This window comes from Cervus canadensis, chromosome 10 (assembly GCF_019320065.1).
Source record: "Cervus canadensis isolate Bull #8, Minnesota chromosome 10, ASM1932006v1, whole genome shotgun sequence".
Classification (NCBI taxonomy): domain Eukaryota; kingdom Metazoa; phylum Chordata; class Mammalia; order Artiodactyla; family Cervidae; genus Cervus; species Cervus canadensis.
In genome coordinates this window covers 29,844,608-29,863,014 of record NC_057395.1, presented here as the reverse complement: position 1 = coordinate 29,863,014, position 18,407 = coordinate 29,844,608, and the positions used below count along the sequence as shown (strand labels likewise).

Sequence of the window (18,407 nt, the reverse complement as noted above, 5' to 3'; positions counted from 1 at the left end):
TGTATAGCACAGGTAACTATTTCAATATCTTGTAATATCTTATAATGGAAAAGAATCTGAAAAAAAAATATACATATAACTGAATCGCTATGTTATACATCTGAAACACTATGTTATACATCTGAAACACTATGTTATGAATCTGAAAAAAAAAACATATATACAGAGAACTGAATCACTATGTTATACATCTGAAACACTGTAAATCAACTATACTTCAATAAAATAAATAAAAATAAAGCAACTAAAATTTAAAAATTCAAGATGGATCATAGATATAAACATAAACTTTGTATAAGAAAATTGAGAAGACCTTTGAAACCCTGAAGTAGGTAAAGAGCTGTTGGAACACAGAAAGCAGAAACAATGGAAAAAACCACTAGTCATAATTTATTAAAATTAAAAACTACTGCTCATTGAAACACACAATTAGGAAAACGAGCAGGGAAGCCACAGATCTGGAGAAAATATTTAATGACAAAGTATCTTTAAAATTTAATTAAAATTTATATCTGACATAATAGTATGTTGAGAATATAGAAAATCTGTAATAAGAAGAGAAACCAATAAAAAATGGGCAAAAGACTTAAACAAAAACTTTACAAAGGATAGCCATTAAGAACATGAAAAAGTGCTCAATATCATTAGTTATCAGGGAAATGCAAACTAAAACTACAATGTAGTAGGATTTCATTAAAGCCCATTTGACTGGCTAAATTAAAAACACTACCACCATCAGACGTTGAGAAGGTATAGAACAACTGGAACTCTATACACTGCTGGTTCCTCACACTCTAGGTTTTGAGTCATAAAGGTGACATTTAAACTTCACCTCCCACTCTGTTCTATTCTTTAACTTGTCCAGGACCCCAGCAAGAAGAAGGGGCCCCCAACAACTCTCTCGCCCCTCAACTGGTGACAATTCTCACACCGCTGCCTTGGGTGACACTGAGAATTGAGTGTGGCATTGCAGGTCCTGGGACATAATAGACAATCAATCACACATGATCTCCCTTCTCACTTTCCCGCTGTCTATGCTTAGAAAGTTCTATCCCCACTTCTTTTATGCCACACAACAGCCTGTCTCTGCATGTCTCAGTCCCCAGCGATTTCCAGAATTATGAGAGCTTCGAAGATCAGCCTCCTTCCAGCCTAGCTCTCTGGGGGCTGCTTCTCTCTCTGCTTTTCTCCTTGCTTTGATAAGACCAATAACCCCAGTTTAGAGCTCCTCCCCTGCCCTCTGTTGAAGGCATCTCTGTGTTCATCCTTCAAAATATCACATCTTTCTTTACACCAGGGCTTTCTTAGAAGCTTCTCAGCCTACACTGACTGCTCTCTTTTCTAGACAATTTGATCTGTACCAATGCCTTTGGTGCTCACAGTTTATTGTCATTAAAAAAAAAAAAAAAAAAAAAACAAAACCTGCTTCTGGGGAATTCCCTGGTGGTATAGGAGTAAGGACTCTGTGCTTCCACTGCAGGAGGCATGGGTTTGATCCCTGGTTGGGAAACTAAGATCCCGAATGCTGATTTACAATATTGTGTCAGTTTTAGGTGGGCAGCAAAGTGGTTCAGTTATACACATATCCATTCTTTTTCAGATTCTTTTCCCATTTAGGTTATCATAAAATATTGAGTAGAGTTACCTATGTTATACAGTAGGTCCTTGTTGATTATTTTATATGCAGTAGTGTATATATACTAATCCCAAATTATTCCTAATTTATTCTTAATCCTAATTTATCCCTCCCCCTGACCTTTCCCCTTTGTTAACCATAAATTTGTTTTAGAAGTCTGTGAGTCCATTTTGTTTATTTCTTTTTTTTTTTTTTTGTGAGTCCATTTTGTAAATAAATTATTTGTATTCATTTGTATCGCCTTTTTTGGACTGTATATTATTTGAGTGCAGTACCTTGTAATTATTATGTAATACTTATTATATTACCTTGGAATTAGATTCTTGACAAATGACATTCTACCTATAGACTCTCTTGTTATTAAATAACCATGTCAGATCCTCCCGAAATAGGACATGGGATGTTAAAGGGTGCTCCATGAATAAAGATGGCATGGTCAATTAAATCAGGGGAATGCTAAACAAAAACAGACTTTCCAGCTGCAGGACTCATCAGAATCTTTAATATACTCCTGTGTTTTGTGAATATGGTGTGAAAGATGAGGATAGAATCTACATGCATGTGTGCATGCTAAGTCGCTTCAGTTCTTGACTCTTTGTGACCCTGTGACCTATAGCCCATCAGGCTCCTCTGTCCATGGGATTCTCTAGGCAAGAATACTGGCACAGGTAGTCATTCCCTTTTTCAGGGGATCTTGTCGACCCAGGGATTGGACCTGCATCCCTATGTCTCCTGCATTGGCAAGCGGGTTCTTTACCACTAGTGCCACCAGAGTCTACACAGTACTTTCCAAATTTATTTGATCCTGGAAGACTTTCATCTTGGAGCATCGTGTAGTACAGGGTGTCCAAACGTTGGGGCTTCTCTGGTGGCTCAGACAATAAAGACTCTGCCTGCAATATGGAAGACCCAGTTTCAATCCCTGGGTGGGAGAGATCCTCTGGAGAAGGGAATGGTTGGAATGGTTACCCACTCCAGTATTCTTGCCTGGAGAATTCCATGAACAGAGGAATCTGGTGAGCTATGGTCCGTGGGGTCGCAAAGAGTCAGACACGACTGAGGCACTAAAGCCCTGACTTTGGGAAACCTACACCCTACTTTATCCTCAGTGCTGGGCTGTCCCTGGAAGTGAACAGGATTATGCTCTCTCCCTCCAATGAGACGCATTTTGGCATCTTGTAACAGGAAGAGGGTCAGGGATCGTGCCTGCCATTTTCCAGTCCTTTTGGTCCTCCAGGCCTACTATGTAGGACTTTGCCTAGCAGAGTCCCCACTCCCACCCCAACAGGCTTGCCTGCAAAGTCGTCCCCACATGCTGGGCAAGATGGGCCCTGTGTGCCTGTTTTCCTTTAACAAGGCTCAGCCCTGGCCCAGGTTTCCTGAGGTGACTTAGTTTCTCTGCCTTGCTGTGCTGTCCATACTGTGGAGAAGTCAGAATATAAGTCATATTCACAGGATTCCTGGACGGCCAGGGACCCCAGCCAGCTTGGCCCACACTTCTTATCCCACAGACCTCATTTATATACTCTTCCGTGGGCCTTGCCAATGCATCGTTTCCTTTCCATTGCCCCAGAGAGCCAATCCTGAAACCAGAAAGCAGCTTCGTATTTCATCTCCAGAGAGAGCACCTTTGTTCAGAGAAATGGACAAGTTTCCAGGCATCAGAACAGGCCCAGGTTATCAATAATACCTCTGCCCTGGCAAAGGTATGCTAGACCCTGCCTTCCAGGCACTCCTTAGCTACCAAAGAGGCCTGATACAGCATGGCACAAAGAGCAAGCATCTGCTAATCTCCACAAAGTGCTCAGTCAGTTCAGTTGCTCAGTCATGTCTGACTCTTTGAGACCCCATGGACTGCAGCATGCCAGGCTTCCCTGTCCATCACCATCTCCCGGAGCTTGCTCAAACTCATGTCTATAGAGTCGGTGATGCCTTCCAACCATCTTATCTTCTGTCATTCCCTTTTCCTCTTGCCTTCAATCTTTCCCAGCATCAGGGTCTTTTCCAGTGAGTCAGTTCTTCACATCAGGTAGTCAAAGTATTGGAGCTTCAGCTTCAGCATCAGTCCTTCCAATGAATAGTCAGGACTGATTTCCTTTGGGATTGACTGGTTTGATCTCCTTGCAGTCCAAGGGACTCTCAAGAGTCTTCTCCAGCACCACAGTTCAAAAGCATCAATTCTTCAGTGCTTGACACACTGGAATAATCACAGCCTGAGAAGATTTTGGAGGACAGCCAGCTGGGGGTTGGGGTGGCTGAAGAGTGGAGCTGGATGTAGAAGCACTGTTAGTTTTTTACTTTGCCTGAGAAGGAGTCCAGAAGTTCAGAGGGGAGTCCAGAAGTTCAGTTTCTCTCCCTCTCTACATCACAGGTCATGTGGTCAGTAGTACAACCTGTCCTGGTTCCCTGTTGGAGTTTAGTCTTGGGACTATGACCTGGTAAGATTAGGGTCTGTGCTGGAACCTGGCCCCGGGGAGTTGGGTGCAAGTCAGGAGGTGGAGGTAAGTCTTCAGGCCCTAAAGTAGTAATAATCGCTAAGTTGTTGTCATCATGTAGAGCCAAAAACCCTTGGAGGTGAGCTTCTCACCGTCTGGGGTCATCTTCAGGACAGGGTCGTCAAGTCACCCTGACTGGGAGGATTTTAAAATCCCTGATGGGTCAACTTCTGAGCAGTGAAGGTTAGGGGTGTGGTGTGCCACTAACCCAGGCAGGAAGATAACACTCTCAAAGCCTGAAAGTGGGCAGTGGTTCAATCTCATGGGTCAAAAGGCAAGCGGCCGCAGAGGAAGGTGGGAGCCAGTGAGTCTGGGTCCAAAGGTTCAGGCTCACGGGGTTAGGGCTGAGGTGACCAGTGACACAGCGCCCTCTGGAGGTGAAGCTCCATGCTCTGCTCTAGTTGCTGCCATGGGTGGTAGAGCAAAGGTCCTTCACTCTGTGAAGGGGACAGATGAGCCCTGGGTGACTCTGTCTGGGGTCTAAGCTATGACAGATCTTAGCGATCAGATGTTGCTGGTTCCATGGACAAGAAGCCCAAGGGATGCTGGGTCGGGATCTGCCCAAGACCCCCCCTCACTGACCTGAAATACTCCTCCCTCCAGCACCTCCTCTCTCCCCCTCTCCCCTGCCCCCTCCCACAAGAACTGCCAGAGTGACTAATTTTCATAACAGCGAAGATCTACCCATTCAAGGTGACTGATCTTCTTCTAGAAAAAGGGGGCTGACTCACCCTTCCTTTATATCACTAACTTATTTCAAGTTAGTGATGAAGAGTAGCAAACTAGGAGAATCTGTTATGGTGAAACAACTTACCGGTAGAGCATCTGGCTTCCTACAATGTGTGGCTTCTTGTCAACAACTCTGCTATCACCATGTTCTCCCATCTTTCATAACATTTCCAATAGGTATATACTCTTCTCTCATACGTACACCACGATGTATGCCCTGTTGTTTTTATTTAGACTGTTTCCAGATTTGCAATACGTGAACCGTGAACTTCCAGATGTTCAAGCTGGTTTTAGAAAAGGCAGAGGAACCAGAGATCAAATTGTCAACATCCGATGGATCATCGAAAGAGCAAGAAAAAAAAAAAAAAAAGACCCTGATGCTGGGAGGGATTGGGGGCAGGAGGAGAAGGGGATGACAGAGGATGAGATAGCTGGATGGCATCACCAACTTGATGGACATGAGTTTGAGTAAACTCCGGGAGTTGGTGATGGACAGGGAGGCCTGGTGTGCTGCGATTCATGGGGTCGCAAAGAGTCAGACACGACTGAGCGACTGAACTGAACTGAACTGAAACAGAGATACTTTAAATCTCCATGCACATGAGTCTTTGTAATAAGTATGAGATTTTTGGTGGGGATGCAGTGACAGATTTTATTTTCTTGGGCTCCAAAATCATTGCAGACGGTGACTACGGCCATGAAATTAAAAGATGTTTGCTCCTTGGAAAGAAAGCTATGACAAACCTAGACAGCATATTGAAAAGCAAAGACATCACTTTATTGACTAAGGTCCATATAGTCAAAGCTATGGTTTTTCCAGGAGTCATATATGGATATGAGAGTTGGATCATAAAGAAGGCTGAGTGCCAAAGAACTGATGTCTTTGGATTGTGGTTCTGGAGAAGACTCGAGAGTCTCCTGGACTGCAAGGAGATCAAACCAGTCAATCCTAAAGGAAATCAGTCCTGAAAATTCATTGGAAGGACTGATGCTTAAGTTGAAGCTCCCATACTTTGGCCACCTGATATGAAGAGTTGACTCACTGGAAAAGACCCTGATGTTGGGAAAGACTGAAGACAAAAGGAGAAGAGGGCAGCAGAGGATGAGATGGCTAGAAAGCATCACCGATTCAATGGACGTGAATCTGAGCAAACTCCGGGAGATAGTAAAGGACAGGGAATCCTGGTGTGCTACAGTCCATGGGGTTGCAAAGAGCTGAACATGACTTAGCAACTGAACAACAAGGATAGATAGTACTCTGGTATGTGAAACACAAGAGAGGTGGCAGGAAGAAAGGTGGAAAAAAGTATAAGGTAATTTTGGAGGATTCCTGAGTAACAAGAAATCCCTGAATTTGGAGGGATATTAAATATGTTTAGCTGGCACAGGAGAGACACTGACCAATCAGAATCAAGGCCAGCAGTGGGAACATAGGAGGATTCCCTCTGGGGCTAAGCATTAGCCTTTTGAATAATGGATTATAGAAAGTGGGGGTCCTGGGAGAAAGCCTGGGGTACCTGAGGCAACAGAGGGTGGTAGATGGCTGAGGAAAGTGGCTACTGAAGAACTGATAAGGAAGTATTTGGATATTTTAGTAACTTGGTTTAGCCATAACAGTGTTTGCTGCTGAATATCAACTCAGATATTCATGGCAGTACTTCATGTAGCTGTAGAATACCTCATGCCCTTTCAAAGCTTTTCTCAGCTCATGTATCATGTATGCTGGTGGTGACGGTGGAAGATAAATGTTTCTCAGCTTCCTTGTATTGTGTGTGGGGAAGGTAAGACACAGAGATGGATTTATAACTTCCTCTACAGCCTCAGGGAAGTTGTTCCTCACACTGGGAATATGCCATGAGCCTAGTGATGCTGACTGCTCTGAATAGAGACATATCCTGAAGACTTAATTTCACCAACAGACTTCTAGACACCGTTTTCAGAGTGACTGATAATATTTCTATGGCACATGAGGGAAAGCACTATAAGGAAACTCTGTGACACTCCAGCCAGGGGCTTAGAGAACTGAATGTCTTTCACAGGAAAATAAGAAGCCTGAAATGTTATAGAAATGTTCTGACTCAGAAAGTCCTCATTTTCCAAACCCACATATGTCAACATAGTCAGATCCAGAGGGACTCCAAATGAGCTGAAACATCTTTTTTTTTCCCCCAAATGGTCAGTCTCATACCCAACAAGAAGCCTTCACTTTCACATCTATGGTGTTTCCTTCTCACTGAGTGGGTAGCAGGAAAGGTGTCCATTTAAACACTCTGTGGGGCTCCTAAAGGGGCCGAGCTCTGAGATCTCTTGGTCCCAAGGGTCATGAATCCCCTTTATGGTACAGTCCTTAACCCACCTTTGCCACATGGAGGGGAGGTGCTCAGGGGCATAATCAGTCCATTGACAATGACGTGCAATGAAAGAACATAATATATTCTTAGTATTCGGTATAGACTTTTATATTCAGTTCAGGGTAACACTTAACAGTTGGACCATGGCATCTAGTGACCTTATCCTCACGGACCCACACCTTGAGGATCATTTCCACTTATATGAATGATGCCCTCATTCCCTGGTGGATCAAGTGACATGTGGAGTCAGTGCCCTTGTCAAAGTTAAAACTGGTACCTTCTTATGAATAGCCCATTGAAATGAGCTCAGAAATGTTTCCTTTTAAGGCCTTCACCCCAGAGCACTTTACTGATTAATGTTTACTGAGACATTTATGAAGCATCAATTTGGAGCCAGAGACTATCTCAGGTATGAACAAGGTAGAAACTTCTCCAGAAGACCTTATAGCACTGAACGAGATAAGACTAGTAAATGAACATTTTAGCTAAAAGTGAGTTTCTCAGAAGTTAAACATGGAGCTACTCTATGATCCCCAAATTCTACACCGAGGTATCCACCCAACAGAAATGAAAACATCCCCACACAAAAACGTGCACAAGAATGTTCACAGCAGCATTACTTATAACAGCCAAAAGGGAGAAATAACTCACATGTCCATCAACTGATGAGTGGATAAATAAAATGTGGTATATCTATACAACAGGATTAAGGATTCAGCAGTAAGAAGGAATGAAGTACTAATGCATGTTACAACCTAAATGAGCCTTGAACACAGTATTTAAAGTGAAAGAAGTCAGTCAGAAAAGGCCATGTAGGGTATGATTCCTTTTAGATGAAATATCCAGAATAGGCAAATCCAGAGTCAGAAAGCAGATTAGTGGTTGACCTAGAGGGGATGGAGAAAATAAATGGGGATTGACTGCTAATGGGTATAGAATTTCTTTTAGAGGGTGATGAAAGTATTCTAAAATTGACTTAGAATATACCAAACCTTTACTCATAAAATTATGATTTTAGTTTAGTATATTCACAAAATTAGGATTTTGGGGGAAATGGGAAGAACACTGGATTCAGCATCAGAAGACCTGGTTTGGATCCACAAATCACTGGACTTGATTTGTCCAATGACACATTCTTTAAACTTTTTCTGTTTTCTCCATCTTACCAAATGATCTTAGCATCCTTTTACCCAGTTAGCCAAACTAAAAACTCACAAGCCACCTGAAAAGCACACCTCCCAATCTGTCACTTCCTGAGCTAATCAGTTGTCCAGTCTTACTGATTCTATTCCTCTGATCTCTTAAAATATCTGTCCTCTCCATTGCTGAGCCTTCTGCCACTTGCTGACATCATCTCTCACCTGGACTACTGCAACAGCCTCCTCTAAGTATCTCCACTTTAATCCCTCTCACCCTCCATATCATGGGTGTGATCCTCCTTAAACAAAATCCTTGTGTCCCTTCCCTGCTCAAAACCATTCAATGGTCCACTATTGAGTCATGAGAACAAACACATATATAATCTGTGTGTGCCAGGCACTGTCCTAAGAACTGTGGATGCGTTATTGCCAACTCTCACATCAATCTATGTGCCAGAGCAGGGAATCAGGCAGAGAGAGGTAAAATCACCTGCCCAGGGCCATGCTGGGAATGAACTGGGGGACTGACCCTGAGACATGTGCTTACAGATGTCTTGCTAGTCTCCCAAGGATGGAGGCCAGACCTCTTCCACCATGACCTAGGCCCTGGCTGTCCCTAGCTGTTCACGTGCTCTCCTGCTCTGCTAGTACTCGCTGACTGAAGTTTCTCAAAAGGGCTTTACTTCTCTGGGCCCTTTGTCAGTACCTTCCATCTAAGTGGGCTCTGCAAGTCTTTCAAGCCTCATCTTAGTCATCATTGCCTTTCTAGTCTTCCTGACTCTCTCTACCCAGCCCCACCCCATGATCCTTAAACATGAGGTCCTGAAGCTGTTTTCATATTGGGTAACATATGTACATATGTACATGTCTTTTTCTGTGCCAGGTCTTCACTGAGGCGTGCAGGGGTTTCTTTAGTTGCGGTGTATGGGTTCAGTAGTTGCAGCATGTAGGCTTAGTTGCCCCACTGCATGTGAGATCTTGGTTCCCCCATCAGGTACTGAACCGGCATCCCCTACACTGAAAGGCAGATTCTCAACCACTGGACCACCAGGGAAGTTCTTATACATAAGTTTTTTCTAACAGTTTTCTTGAGATATTACTCACATACCATGCAATTCATCCATGTAAAGTGTACAACTCAATGGGTTTTCGCATATTCATAAAATTATAGTTGCACTAAGAACCATGCTTTTGCCTTGAGGTAGGTTGCCTGTTATACTCCTGAGGTATGATGTCACGAGGTCACCTCCGCAGCACAGCCAGGCGCGGTGAGCAGCCCTGGAGGCAGGGGAGCTGAAGGCAGAAAATGAAAGAGCATGGCAAGCATAGATGCCAGCGGTTCTAGAGCGAGAGAACGCTCTGGAGCAACTGAGAGGTAACACTTGGAGGCCAGCTGTGACTAGACCATTCCGTAGAGCACAGTAGCATAGCCGACAAGTCTCAGGCCACCAGCCTAGGTATGTAGGAAATGTAATCTTCTTCCAGAACTGAGCTTACATCCCACTCCAAGCCTCCATTCTCCATTCTGTGAATTCTAGACCTCCTGCCCTTTTCTCCCAGGATGGTCTAGAGAGGACTTCCTAGGGCTTGAGATTTCTCCCTAGGCCCTTTTGCATGGCCAGTGAACGCACAGCATCTGAACTTGGGTGGAAGGTACTTAGGACACGTAGGGCAGATTTACTAAAAGCTGGTGAGTGTGTGGCTAGCACAGGTGCCTGGCTTAGAGTAGGTGTTTGGTAAACGTTCGTGCTTGACATGAATGGAGCTAAAAAAGCAGCAAGAAGAACGAGGGTATCAAGGATGTCAATCGTATTTCACACACCCATTTTCTCACCTACGAGGCCCATCAACATCGCTGTCTTGTGGCCCTTCCCTCCTTGAAGTGACAACCATTTAACCTGACAGATAAATCCTTGCAGATATGTTTTCATGGGCATTGCCCCTCTTGGAGTGACCGTGCAGAGCCCACCTGTGCCTGGTTAAGCAGGCCAGCCAGTGTCGAAGGGGAGCCCTCTGTGTGCTCCCAGACACCAAGAAAACAATTCATTTGTTTTGTTTGCTCTGCCTTGGCTATTTTTTTTTGTTGTTGTTGTTGCTATTAACGTTCTTTTCCTGCCAATGGTCCAAGTGGGATGTTACTACATATGTCTAATGAAATGGGAGCTTTGTGTGGGTGGGTCTAGTGATGGTCACCATTAGGACAATTCTAACCAATACCCAAAGGTGACTCTTTGGACAGTTCAGAATAAATGACAGTGTTAAGAAGAGTGCTCCTCAGGGACTGGAGGCTGACGGCCTCAGAGGGCTTGGATTCCATCAGCATTCCCCACTCTGGGAATGTACTTTCTCCCCTACACAGGGTGTGCCTTTGAGAAGTCCACCCACACTGTGCTCCCCCACTCCTCTGAGGAAGGCTGACTGCTTCTTTTCCTTGAAGTCTTGAAAGGGGTCTGTGCTTCTCTTCAAAGTCAGCATCAGCTGGGGACATGTTAAGCTGGGGGCCATCAGGACAGCCCACATGTCCATGTGAGCGTCACCCTGAGGGGGGTCTTCCAGCCTTTACAGTCCCTCCTAGCCTGACAGCTGAATCAAATTCCCCCACTGAGCCTCCCTCCCTCCCTCCTGGATACTTCAGCCTCCAGGACTAGAGTCCCCACCTCCTCTGAAGCAGATGCCAGGGGCCTTTGAAACTTGCCCTTGGTCTTTGGAATCCTGACTCGGAGGCTGGGCGTTCCAGCAGCAACTGCTAGGGTGCAGACCTTGGAAAGGCCACTTCAGAACTGTCCCGGCTCGGGCCCCAATGACAAACTCTGCTTCTGTGAGGTTTGCAAGGTGCCAAAAACATCTCCAGTGCTCTGGTAGGAGCAGCCAATGGAAGCCACGGCTGGGACCCTTCCCACACCCCCTCAGTGGCATCCCTGCCTCCTGCCTCTCTCTCTCCCTCCCTCCTGGCCTGCCTGACACAGAAGTGAGGACCCGGCAACCTCAGGGTCTGCAGAATCCTCTCTTTGGTCCCCAGACAGAGCCTCAGCCTTTCCAAAGATGGCCTGGAGACAGCTGTTTCTGATCTGTCTTGCAGCCATTGCACTCCTGTCCAGTGAGTATGGGGAGGTTACCGGATGGACCTGGTGTCAGGTGAGGCGACTTGGGTGGCCCAGGTGAAGAGGGTGCCTGTTGTTAAGAAGGCTGTACTTGTGTGTGCATGTGTAACATAATGCAGCTCAGGGAAAAAGCTTGTCTGACAGTTTCCTGGGGAGACTGACGGCGGCTGGTACTTGTATTCAGGGCTCCAGGGCAAGTCACAGGGCCTGGGAAGGACCGCCCTGGCCTGTCTGGGGGTGAGGACTTCCCTTGGGGTGCTGCAGCCCTCACGCTGTGCTCTCGTCCCACAGCGCTGCGGGAGGGGGCCGCCGTGTCAGCGGGCATGAGGCAGGTGGCAGGACAAGAGGCACAGGAAGGTGAGTACCAGGGCCGCCCGAGGGTGCGGGGTGGGTGGGTTGGCTCCTGAGGTAGCCTTGGTGAGCCCGTGTGACCGGCCTCTCTCCTCGGGTTTCAGACGTGGAAGAGATTTTCATGCAGGAATCAGATGCCTTGAATTTCCTCAAGAAGCGCAGCAAGCGGTCCCCTAGACCCCAAGACGAGGTCAATGGTAAGATGCTGTGGCCTGCCTTCTGCTTTTGCTCCTTCCTGCTCCTCTTCTCTCCCACAGTCAGCTGGGCTGTGGGGATGGCCAGGGACCGAGGACTCAACTCAGGTCCTCGGGTGTCAAAGTAACTGTAGCTCTGAATCAGAAGTTACACCATGTTTCTTTGACTGTAGGTCAGTCTTGATTGGCTATGCTATCAGGGTAAGGAACAAAGAGGGACAGGGCCACATGAATGCACTGAAGCTGATGAACTGCATCTCAATTTCTGAAAGTCACAAATGTTAAGAGGGAGAACTTCCCTGGTGGTTCAGTGGTTAAGACTTTGCACTTTTACTGAGAGGACACGGGTCAATCCGCAGTTGGGGAACTAAGATCCCACATGCACGTGGAGCAGCCAAAAAACAAAAAAAAGTTATGGGGGAAATCTATGTTCTGGGGAGTGCGGACACAGCAGCTCAGCTCAGTGGATAATCTGCGGTATACCTTTATAGGCAAGAAAGCAGCACTGCAGGCAGGAAGAGGCACGTGGGACAGGGAACTGGAAATGTGGGTTTGGTGACAGCTTTGCTGCTAAGTGGCCTTGACCACTTCCTCTCCCTGGGCCCAAGTTTCCTTATTTATAAGCCCCTTATTTAAAGAGCGGTGTTCAGCCAGCAGTGTTTTTAAGTCTTCACTTCCAATGCAGTTGGGAGACTTTTGAGCTTGGAAGGATGTTTCCTCAGCCTAAAGTTGGCCTTGGTGTCCCCTGCCTGGCAACGACCCTCATTTCCAACGACCCTTGAAAGCATTTGAGTTTTCTGTCCTTGAACTAGATTCTTCCAAGGACTCAGCTCTGACAGTCGTTGAGTCCAAGGCTTGATTCATCACTTCTGTGTGTCTGAATAAACTCTTTGTGCCCCTCAGCACACTCAGCAAGGTAACTCACTCAGTGAAAATAACAGAACTGTTTTCAAACGATAGGCAAGAAGTGAGATGAAAATGCTTGGAGATAAAATTAGCTTTTATTTATTTATTTATTTTTTAATTGGAGAAGTACAACCCACACTGGGAGTATCTCCAGGCCTCACACAATTTGGGATTTAAAGGTTAGCAAATGTCAAGAAACCCTGAAAAGACTGTGATGGAGCCTGGGCAGTTCTTGATGGAAATGAGAGAAGCAACCTTCTGGCAGGCTCCCAGTGGGGAATGGGCGTGAATTTAGGAGGCGAATAGTTTCCATCCTTTAAGAGGATTCAGAACGAGGTGCATGATTAAGCCAGAGATCTGTCACCCGGGTTGGAAGCTCAGGGTTTTAGGCATGGGTGTCCAGGACAACCTGATGAACACCTCGGATGCACCTGAGTTCATCTGCTGTCACCCCGTCAGCTCTGGCACTGGGCAGGAGAACAATGCCCACTTATGTCTCAGGTTCAGTAAAGGAAGGCGACACTGATAAACAAACTTGGAAGCAAAAAACAGCCATCTCCTATCTCTAAGTTTCTGGGTAAAGATGCAGGTTACTTTACGGTGAAAGGAACTAATCGGAGGAAAGGCACGTTCCTGAGGAGGGATGTATCCTAGGTACACGGTGCTTGGTATAAAAACAGCCTCCAGCATCTTGTCTTATTCACTGCTGAGTCAGAGATCTAATTTGTGGCTCTCTTAGTTTCAAGATACTTCTTTTGATGAGGCTTTCACTGGAAAGCTCCATAGGCAGGAAGGCCACGAATGGGGCAGGAGAGCTAGTCCCTCAGAGTGCCTCATACAAGTATGGTGTGATTTCCTCATGTCACAGTCGGGAGACTGAGGTGCTGTTGAAAGAATTTCCTCCAGACAATCACAGTTCTCACACCAAAGAGGTCAATGTAAAGATGACAACACCATCCACCTTCAGGCCCTGTGGTGATTTCCATCATAGCAGCCACAATGTTGGGTGCAATTTATTTTCCTATCTTTTTCCTTAAGCAGACTACAGACTTCTTAGGCAGAGGGACAGGATCTTTCTTACTTGCTTTTTTAATCCCAGTGCTTAGCATATATTCTGGCCATGACAGGTGCTCAAAGTTGCAGAATGGATATGCAAGTGTTAGTGTGAAGTTGGATTATTCCCTCATGGAATTCATTTCTATCGTCTGAGAGAATTCCTTGTTTCTGGGAGGGCCAGCAAGCTTGGCTACACCACTCATTTTATGACTAGAGCTAAATGGCTTTACCTTTTGGGGTCTCGGTCCTCTAAAGTCACAAAATGAGGTGGTTGGCTGGGATGCTCTCCCGGGTCCCTCAGGTTTTAAAGTCCATGTGAGGGGTGAACCACTGCAGTGAGGCCCCGCACTTACCCCTCACAAACAGCCTCATCGGCACCTGAGTTTCTTATGCAGAATGACTGGTGCCCCCCCTCAATGCATGTGGCTGCCCCTATTCTTGGGGGCAACTCTTGCCTTCCCCTCCCCCAGTGGAGAACAGGCAGAAGCTGCGGGCAGACGAGCTGCAGAGAGAGTATCATGAAGAGCAAAGGAACGAGTTTGAGAACTTCGTGGAGGAGCAAAATGACGGTAAGAGCTCATCAGCCGGTGACTTTTGGGAATTGGAAGCTTGTGGGAAAACCATGTGATCTGCCTATACTTTTCCTTAAATTTTATTTATTTATGTCCCAAGTTTTAATTAGAGGAGGAGATAAGAGCAGCTCTACTTTCAATTCATATCTATGGGAGTCTCAAAAAAAAATAAATAAATAAAAAGGGGAGAAAGTCACAAAAGTAGCTACAGAACCTGAGAAGGCATGGAAGAGGCCAGAACACGGAGCGTACCCACTGGTTGGGGACTGTGGGGCTGGGGAGTTTTTGGTTGATGGTGTTTTCTCCTCCTACTTGGGAGTGCTCTGTCTCAGTACCTACACTTGTGCCATCATTCCCAGGGTTGGGTTGGGGGGATTTCAAACTCACTTTCAAGTGGCTTGGACTTACATCAACGTCATGGCTCTAGAACTGCCCATCCTGGAAAACCTAGGACTTCACTTCCCTAGTCACTATTATCAGCGTTTTGTGACTGGTGGAAGCAAACCCGACAAATGAACTCAGTTCTGTACCCTCTCCACTCCAACTTGAACATCTACAGCCCCCGGGATGGCTCCCCTCACTCATAGCATTGGGCCCCTGCAAGTTCCTGTGTGGTTTGCAAACCCATCCAGTCGCTGTGAGTGTCTTGTTTGGAAAGCCTTGGCCTTTGCCTGTGTGTCTCTCACCAGGCAGTCTGCACACCTCATCCCCACCCTCTGCTCCTGGGAGATGGCTCCAGCCTCCCCTTGGGAATGCTGGTTTCAGCAGGGCTTCTGGGTGTGGGCATGGGTGGATGGACACTCTACCTTCGAACCACAGCCTTCCACATTGAGGGGATTCGACTTCGTATTCATTGACTCTCACGTGTCACTCATGGCCCAAAATCCACAGAACATGTACAGGGTTCAGACCAGGCAGGCCAACGTGTGTGTTTATTACTTTTTTGGTCTTCCTTGAAACTTCAAGATTGAAATGCTTCTGAGTAAGTTCTTGGATGCAGGTGAGCGTAGGCATTAAGACCCCAGTTAAGGTGACCTTTGTTAGAGAAAGTGTGATTTCATTTCTGAAGTCACCAACCTCCTCACTTGCTCGCTCTGGTGCATTTGAGAGGTGAGGTGCCCTGAGGGCATCTCTTAGTGGAAAGGACACCATCACCAGGTCCCAGAGGGCTGCAGGCCACACCCACTGTCTTGCAGGTGACACCTGCCTGAGCTCTGCAGACAGGTGTTGGGCAGGATCCTGGCAAATCGATTGTCCCAGAAAAAGCTAAGACTGTTGTAACTCGGAGACAAATATTTCTGTTACAGATTTGTTTAACTTGGTAGACAGCTTGGGGCAAGGCATTTAAAAAATGAGAATGTGGCCTCTAAAATTCTTTCAGTGTTTTTTTTTTAAACTCATAGTATCAATAACAGCATTTTATTTTGTGCATTTTTAAATGTTTCAGGTCGAAATCCCTGGCCCCTGGATGGAAAATGTTCAGTTTTCCTTCCACAATGAATCAGGATGAGGGGTGAGGCATCTGAGGGATGCTAGGTCCTCCAGCAAAGCTAGAGGAGACTGAAGCTTAGGCCTCGGGTGCTGCCCACAGATGAAAAGGCTGCAGGACACAGGCCTTCAGGGGATGAGGTAACAGCAGTTGTTGTCATCGGTTGAGCACTTGTCCTGCCAGACTCTGTACTGAACTACATAATCCTATAGCCAGTTCTCCGGTCTTACAATTTCCAGTTTACAGTTTCAAAAACCCAGTCTTTGAAAGAATATGTGAATGTCCAAGGTGACACAGGTAGTAAGGAATTTAAATGCAGGCGTGTTTGACAGCAAAGCCCATGTTTTTGTAAACGAAGGATGATCAAATGCATCATAGAGCTTGCTATTATCTTCTATTAACTTTCTATCCTCCCAACATTCTCCCCAAATACTAAAAAAAAAAAAAAATTGTGGTAAAATATACAGAATATTAAATTTGTCACCTTCACTTATTTTTAAGTGTAAAATTCAGTGGCGTTTAGTACATTCACAACCACCACCATTATTTATTTCCAAAACACTTTCATCACCTCAAACTTTGCACCCATCATGCATTAATTCCCCTATCCCCACAGCCTCTGGAATCCTCTAATATAGTCTCTGTCCATACAAATTTGCCTATACTACATACTTCACAGAAGACAAATCACACAGTATCTTTCTTTTTGTGTCTGGTGTGTTTCACCTAGCACGTTCCAAGGTTCATTCATGTTATAGCAGATATTAAAACCACATTCCTTTTCATGGCTGAATACACACAGACATATTTAGACATTACAGTCTATCTTCCCACATTTCATCTTTTTCATCTATTCCCACATGGTAATTCTGTTTAACTTTTTGAGGATGCTTTTTAAACACTGATGGCCTTGGGATGTCTGCTCATGGTTCAGTGGTACCTAACAGTGGCTAACAAGGACAGGGAAGTCCATGCAGTCGCAAAGAGTCGGACACAACTTACCAACTGAACAACAACAGTGCCTAACAGGCCGTCCTGAACTGGCATCAGGAGCCTAGTTCCATAGCTTCACAAATGTGTTATTTGGGTTCTTACCAGTTGAGCCACAACGGAAGCCCTATTCAGAAACACATCTCATCAAGGACAGAAAATTGAGATTTCTTACTCATTAAAAACTCCCTTCTGTTCTTTCTAGCTTTTTACGATGAAACATTTCAAAGATATGGAAAAATATGTATTATAACAAACCCTCATATAACCATCACCCAGAATCAGCAGTTATCAAGATTTCCCTGCATTTGCTTGGTCCAGCCCTTTTCCCAATTAGTTGTAACAATGTAACTTTACTTTTAAAGCTAAGAAACAGAAAGAAAACCTCACTCACAATCCCATCACTTGAAATTGACAGTGATTTCCTTTCATGAGTTTTTCAACAGTATGCTTTTGCAATCTATTTTTCTGCCACTGTGATTTTGTATTCTGTCTTAGTTGCTGAGTCTCTGGATCAGTTTTTGCATGCGGCTATCCCGAATTTGCTGGCTGAGCAGGAACATGCAATGAACGGAATGTAGGATCCTGGTTTCTGCTCTCCTGGCAACTAGCACTAGGCCAGATCTGTAAAAGGGAGGCTTTAGATTCAGCATCCTTTTAGGCCCTTCCAGCTGAGACATTCTATCTGTCACCCATGTACACAGGCACAATGGTTCATGTCACGGGGGTAGAGTGGATACTTTGGGGGGACTTGATGGCTGTGCCCAGATCCGAGCCCTCCATCCTCACATGAGGACTTCATCTCTTGTCCCCAGAACAGGAAGAGAGAAGCCGGGAGGCCACTGAGCAGTGGCGCCAATGGCATTACGACGGCCTATACCCATCCTATCTCTACAACCGCCACCACATCTGACCTCAGTTTGAGGGACACAGAAGATGGAGACTGAGACACCCGCCCACCACCGGTATTCGGGCACCTCTCCCGCACACAAACAGGCCCCTTCACAGGGCCTCAGTCGCCTAGGGCCTTCTGTTCTCACGGAAGGAAATGTCCAGGCTTGCGCTTCTTGGCAGATGATTTTCTGAGGCGAGCAAAGGCCTGTGGGGTCTCCTGGTGTCACTAGAGGTTCCCTGTTGCTTCCCCATTGCTTCCACACTGAGACTCCTGGTCCACAGAAAGATGAGAAATCACAGTAGAGAGAAAAGATCATGTATCTGCTTACAGCTTATGAATAAAAACACTGAGTCCACACTGTATTGTCTTCTTGAATCTCATGCTGAGTGGTGCCAACTTGTCCCTCCCAAATGACAGTGGGGCTCACAGACTTTGGTGTCAGGAAGCTGGGACTCGGGAGCATGTCTCACTATTTCATCAGCCTGTCTCAGTAGTTATGTGGC

General features: G+C 45.7%; 1 protein-coding gene across 1 annotated transcript; it reads left to right on the top strand.

The window, feature by feature from the left end:
• Positions 1-4,080: 4,080 nt before the first annotated feature.
• UCMA (upper zone of growth plate and cartilage matrix associated) lies at positions 4,081-18,195 on the top strand. Its single transcript, XM_043480045.1, has 6 exons — positions 4,081-4,137; positions 11,370-11,447; positions 11,743-11,808; positions 11,907-11,999; positions 14,429-14,527; positions 17,825-18,195. The coding sequence occupies exons 2-6, from the start codon at positions 11,393-11,395 to the stop codon at positions 17,920-17,922; spliced, it is 411 nt and encodes a 136-aa protein (XP_043335980.1). The 5' UTR covers positions 4,081-4,137; positions 11,370-11,392; the 3' UTR covers positions 17,923-18,195.
• Positions 18,196-18,407: the final 212 nt, after the last annotated feature.